This window comes from Vitis vinifera, chromosome 7, assembly GCF_030704535.1.
Source record: "Vitis vinifera cultivar Pinot Noir 40024 chromosome 7, ASM3070453v1".
Taxonomy (NCBI): Eukaryota; Viridiplantae; Streptophyta; class Magnoliopsida; order Vitales; family Vitaceae; genus Vitis; species Vitis vinifera.
Window position 1 is genome coordinate 19,252,266 of NC_081811.1, and position 6,771 is coordinate 19,259,036.

The 6,771-nt window shown below is 34.6% G+C and overlaps 1 protein-coding gene across 1 annotated transcript; it reads left to right on the forward strand.

The window, feature by feature from the left end:
• Nucleotides 1-5,620: 5,620 nt before the first annotated feature.
• LOC132254074 (rapid alkalinization factor-like) lies at nt 5,621-6,337 on the forward strand. Its single transcript, XM_059738221.1, has one exon. The coding sequence runs from the start codon at nt 5,729-5,731 to the stop codon at nt 6,101-6,103; it is 375 nt and encodes a 124-aa protein (XP_059594204.1). The 5' UTR covers nt 5,621-5,728; the 3' UTR covers nt 6,104-6,337.
• Nucleotides 6,338-6,771: the final 434 nt, after the last annotated feature.

Sequence of the window (6,771 nt, forward strand, 5' to 3'; positions counted from 1 at the left end):
AATAAAGAGCACAAAACATATCACATGCATCAGCAAACAGAAATTAAAACTGTTCGAGGGAAAACTGGATTTTTGAAATTTATTTGAAAATTGGAGTCTTAGAGATCATTTGAAAATTGGAGTTTTAGAGATTATTTGAAAAATGGATTTTTAGAAATTAAATGTAAGAGTGAGAATTTTAGAAATTAAATTTGAAAGAAATTGGAATTTTGAAAATTATTTGAGAAGTAAAAACTATGAAAATTAAATTATAAAAATTGGAAATCTTGGAAATCATTCGAATGTAGAATTTTTAGAAATAAATGAATAAAATGATAATAATAATGATAATAATAAATAAATAACGAAATAAATGCGAGAATTGGAATATTGGAAACTAAAAATTAAGTTCGGAAATTGGAAATTTGAAATTTTAGAGAACTAAATTTGGAAATCGGAATTTTGAAGAATTATTTAAAGACGGAATTTTAAATAAATGAATAAGTGAATAAATAAATTAATGGAATAATAATAATGACAAAATAATAATAATTAGATAAATAATTGTGGAAGTTAGGATTTTGGAAACTGGAAATTGAACTTAGGGATTGGAAATTTAAAGAATTATTTAGGGATAAAATTTTAAATAAATGAACAAGTGAATAAATAAATGAATAGAATAACGAAAATAATAATTATTGGATAAATAATTACGAAGATGAGAATTTTGGAAATTGGAAATTGAATTTAAAGATTAGAAATTTGAAGAATTATTTAGAGATGGGATTTTAAATAAATGGATAAGTGAATAAGTAAATGAATGGAATAACGAAAATAATAAAGTTTGGATAAATAAGTGCGAAAAGTAGAATTTTAAAAATTGGAAATTGAATTTAGAGATTAGAAATTCGAAGGATTATTTAGAGATGGAATTTTAAATAAATGAATAAGTGAATAAATAAATGAATGAAATAATAATAATGACGAAATAATAAAGATTAGGTAAATAATTGTGAAAAATAGAATTTTAGAGATTGGAGATTGAATTTAGAGATTGAAAATTTGAGAAATTATTTAGAAGTGAGATTTTAAATAAATGAATAAGTGAATAAATAAATGAATGGAATAATAATAATGACGAAAATAATCATTAAACAACTGAATTTTTTATATTAGAAATTAAATTTGGAAAACGGAATTTTAAAAAAAATTAAACTTTAATGATTGGAATTTTTAAAGGAAATAAATAAAAAAAATGGAATAATGATAATAATAACGAAAATAATAATGATTAAATAAATAAGTGTGAAAAAATGGAATTGTGGGAATTGGAAATTAAATTTGGAAATCGAAATTTTGAAAAATTTATTTGAAAGTGGAAAGTTGAGGATTAAGTCTAAGAAAAGGGTATTTTGAAGATTTATTTGAGAATGAAAGTTTTGAAGATTTGATTTGAAAGGAAATGGAGTTGCGAAAATTTATTTGAAGGTGGCATTTTAAAAAAGATTAAATTCAAAATTGTGGAATTTTGTTGGAGAATTAAATTTAAAAATTTGAATCTTGGAGAATTAGACCTAAAATTAGAACCTTAGAAAATTATTTCAAGAACAAAAACTTGGAAAATTGAATTTTTTTTAAAAAAAAAAAAAACGAAGTTTAAGTAAATTGAATTTTCGGGAATCAAAGTTTTATAAACTAAATTTAAAATCAAATTTTAGGAAATTATTTCAAAAATGGTATTTTGTATAATTAAATTTAAAAATGAAGTTTTGGAAAATTGAATTTTCGAGAATTAAAGCTTTGTAAGCTAAACTTTGAAAATTGGATTTTTGGAAAAGGATTTGAAATTTGGAATATATGAATAGAGAGTGAATTTTGAAAGGTTATTTGAGGATGGAATTTTTATAAAAAATTACAATTGTATCAAAAAAAAATGAAGACTTGAGAGGGCCAAATGCTGGGCCCATTGGGGTTTACACCAAACAGACAAAGGCTTAGAGCAATTAAATAAATAAAAAAACATGTCAAGTAGCCTGTAGTGAAGCCCAATTATACAAAGTCCAATATAAATTAATCGGGCCTAAACTCAAAGAATGGGGCTCAAGGCCCACATGAACCAACTTAGGCCCACAACTCAATGCCTTGGGAGCCCACCAACAAAACCCATTACTCAAAATATCCACCTTGAAGATCAAAGAAAGGTTTTACCCCATTTTTAAAATTTTAAAGTTGAAGGTCCTAGGGTGGCAAGCTGGCAATGAGGAGCAAAGACTGCACATTGATGATGGCAGTGACGAAATGGAGAAGGGAGATGGGAGAAATGGTTTTCACGGGTGTTTAAAAAAAAATGAATATGTGGTGTAGAGAGAGAAAATGTGGTGGGAAAAAAAATGTGAGTAGGGTATTGAAGGGTGGTGATAGGCGTGAGGAGTATGGAGAATGAGTATTTAGATGGGTATTACGGAGGAATGGCTATGCATGTCGGGTAGGATAGATAAGCATGAAAGGCATGGGGTGTTAAAAGGAAAAAAAAAATATGCATGGGGGAGCATGAGATTTACATATGGGAAGGTAGTGAGATGATGTGGGCATGAAACGGGTAGGATCATGGAATGGGCATAAGGTGGCCATGCAAAGGTAGGAAAACATGGGTTTAGTGGGTATATGATTAATAGGAATGCATGGTATGGTGTAGAGAGAGAAAGCATGGGAGGATATGATGATGGGTATGAAAACGAGAGGAAGATGTGGGCATGAAGCGAGTATGGAAAGGGTTAGATGGACTTGGTGGACTTGGTGGACATATGAGTAATAGGAATGCATGAGGGAGCATAGATAGTGGGATGGGTACGTGGTGGTGTAGAGAGAGAAAATATGGTGGGTATGGTGATGGGAATGGAGTGTGGAAGAGTGGTGAGATGAAATGGGTGAGTTGGATATTAGAAGATGAAAGTATGCATGAATGGTAATGGATGAGCAGGTGGTGGTGGGTATGAGTGGTGGAGTATGGTGATGGGAATGGAGTGTGGAATAGTGGTGAGATGAAATGGGTGAGTTGGATATTAGAAGATGAAAGTATGCATGAATGGTAATGGATGAGCAGGTATGAGTGGTGGAGTATGGTGATGGGAATGGAGTGTGGAATAGTGGTGAGATGAAATGGGTGAGTTGGATATTAGAAGATGAAAGTATGCATGAATGGTAATGGATGAGCAGGTGGTGGTGGGTATGAGTGGTGGAGTATGGTGATGGGAATGGAGTGTGGAATAGTGGTGAGATGAAATGGGTGAGTTGGATATTAGAAGATGAAAGTATGCATGAATGGTAATAGATGAGCAGGTGGTGGTGGGTATGAGTGGTGGAGTATGGTGATGGGAATGGAGTGTGGAATAGTGGTGAGATGAAATGGGTGAGTTGGATATTAGAATATGAAAGTATGCATGAATGGTAATGGATGAGCAGGTGGTGTAGAGAGAGATAAGGTGGTGGGTATGAGTGGTGGAGTATGAAGGATGAAGGTATCACGAATGAAATAGATGATGAGAGAAATGGATTAGTGAGGGCCGAAAGGTGGTGGTGAGATGGAATGGGTTTGACAATGGAGATAAAGGCATGGTGGACCTCTGCATTGAGCCATTACAGCCATATAATCCTGTAAATAATTCTCAAGTGGGAACTGGAAGGCAATAGTGGAGACTGATAGTGTATTATAGCATGATGATGATCCCCTACAGCTTGATTTGTGGCTGGATCTACATAAAAACTGAATATCAAACCCAAAACCCAATGAGCAGTCAATGCACCATGTATTCCCTATGATTCCGGATTCGGTAGGATGATCTGATGGTCAAAGGGTAATAGTGGAGCGCCATCTGGAAACATCTCATCAACCTTCCTCTGTTTAGTGAACATAACCCAATGAAGAGAAACCCATTTTTAAGCATCAAAATACCCTTCATCAACCGAGAGAACTTCACTCATCTTCAAATACCTAGGAGCTGAAATTTTCTATCAACAATATCCATATCCCGAAGAACCCAGAAAGTGATCTAAGTGGGAATAAACCAAGCCATCCGGTGCCAAACTCAACAACACCTCAAAGTATTACATAATCCTCTCCAGAAAGAAAAGTATACATATCCCATTACGAGCCAGAAACAGGAAAAAAAATAGAAGAAAAACAAGGTGAGTGTAAGAAAAGAGAATACCAGTATGCCTAACTCCATTTTATGGAAATCAAAGAGTTTTTAAGAAAACTAGTGGTGAAGCTCGAATGATCTCAACATACAAACAAGTAGCACGATTATCATGTAACTCATACAGGAAGAAACAGAGATCGGGCAAGCAAAAAATGAAAAGCAGGTTTAACATGTTAGATAACTAAAACAAACATCCCAAATGTCAAAAAAAGAAGCATGGTATGACTGAAAAATGAAGTAAAACAAGACAACAGTGGAGAACTTATGCTGCGAGATGATCAAACCTGAGCGACTCCTCCCTTGCTCTTTAAAATATCCCTCAGAAACCTTCACTCCAAAACATCTCCTAGCCTTCCCTCCGTTTTCCCTCTCAAAACTAACTCCCTAAAATCCATCTGCTTCCCCCCCAAGCCAAAGGAAAATGTTTCAGCTAAATATCTCCCCGTCCTGTCTTCTCCCGTAAGCCACCATCTGCTTCCCATGTAGCTGGCTTCCTCAACCGTGAACCGCCATGTGGCTCCTTGAGAGCCCTCCACCTGCAAAGAAATACAACCTGTGGAAATGTGAGAGAACCAGCCCCAAACGGGGGGTCTACAAATATACATATTGAGCTCAAATCCTGTAAACTTAAGCTTTTAAGAAAATTGATAGTTCAAGGTATAAGAACTTGATTTGGTGAAAGGTCATGAGTTTTCTTAATCTCTTTAATTTAATTACATCATGTTTTAAAAAAATAAAATCAAATATAGTTTAAGCTTTAAGGAGCATGATATGCGTATTGCGTCTTAGTCCAAATCAAATTCAACTTAAGCTTTTAAGAAAATTGATAATTCAATAAAATTCTTAATCTCTTTAATCTAATTACATCATTTTTAGAAAAATAAAGTATATATTTGTAATTATATTTAATGCAATACTCAGAAGAACCCATAATAATTTTCAACATGATTTCATACTAAATAAAAGGAAATATGAAGAGGCTTAAACACATGGATTGTGAAGTAGCCAATTACACAAAACAAGTAAAATTATTGTCCAGAGAAGATCAAGTACTTATCAATATTTTAGAAAACTTCCAACATTTGAGTGTCAAAACATAGCTTTTAAAAGCCTTTGGATGGAAGCACTTATTCATGAGTCCACCCTCTCAAATGTGAATTATCCTTGTTTTTTTTAAAAAAAAAATACATTTCCCAAACATGAAGTTTAATCCCAATGATTAATAATTACTCTGTTTTGCCAAACAGGGCTTTAAATGAGGTTGATGATGGGATGATTTCAGGGACTAATTATTAGCAAACCCTTGTCCCTAAAAATTTAATATTAATTAATTAATCAATCTATTAAAGAGGCGACATTTAATATCTGACCTACCAAACAACCCCATTAAAAACAAATTCCTGCTGAGTCACAAGAAACTGAAATGAGTATGTCTTTTTGTGCCGACAATTGGTCCCGCTGAACAGCAACTGGGCTCATGGGGTCACAGTGCTGCTTTAAATCCTCTCTTCTCAACTGCAACACGCCCCAGGCTCCACCCAGATCAAAATATGGGAGTTGAAGTGAGAAGAGGTCCTCCTTTGCTGGCAACAACAGTACCGATTCTGATAATGCTCCTCCATGCACATATCTGTAGAGCTGTGTCGCCTGTGAGGGGCAACTCCTCCACAAGAGGGTGCTGCAATGGCGACCAAGAGGAGTGGCTGGTTGGGGACATAGCCCCGGAGGAGGAGTTTTTGATGGGTTCTGAAACAAACAGGAGGATGCTGAGCACCATTCATTACACTGACGGCTACAAATTTCCCAAGAAACCAGCTGCGCCTTGTGGACGGGGTAAAGGCTATAGAACTTGCCTCCCCAGAGGAAACAAAGGCGGTAAACTCAAACAAAAATGTGGCGATTACACGCGTGACTGCTATCATTGATCTCGCCTATCCCTCATTTTTTATCTTTTCATTTTGGTGTTCAGTAGTGTAAGCCCCATGAAATTTCCCAACATTTCAAACTCCCTTGGCAGGAAGTGTATGTTAGAAAAATTATTTGCTTCTCCCATTATTTGTGGTCCTCTGGCTAGAACTTATTCAACAATGATGCTGCTTTATTCGCCTGTAACTTCTCTTTCTTCGAATTCTATGTTATATATGTTGTGTTCTTATGGACTGAATAATTGTTAAGGAGTTTGGATGAGAAATAAAATGTGGAGAGAGAGAGAGAGTAAAAAACAGGGCAGAACAGAGGAGACGTATTTTCTGAGAAAAATATAGCAGATCTTTCTTCATAGGAGAGCTTACAAAGCACTGATTAAAGACTAACAAATTCTGTTTTCCATCTAACTCTAAAACCAACTTGAGACTAACTTAGTTCTTCCAGAATATTCTGTCTTACAATAATTAATTCTTACCGGCAAAATGTCCATTTGAAGGTGTGTTGCCTAATTATGCTGTTAGGACTTGTCTTGGCAATTTGGGTTCAAAAATCCTATTGGGCATGGCTAACTCAGAGTGTCATGCTCCTTTCTCGAGCCGCTTGCTTTCCCAAACTTGATCCAGGTTGGGGAACATAAGCATGTTTTGGATTGATTTCATCCAATTAT

What these genes read in the sequence shown, in the direction of transcription:
- LOC132254074 (XM_059738221.1), top strand. Translation starts at nt 5,729, where the DNA reads ATGGGAGTTGAAGTGAGAAGAGGTCCTCCTTTGCTGGCAACAACAGTA.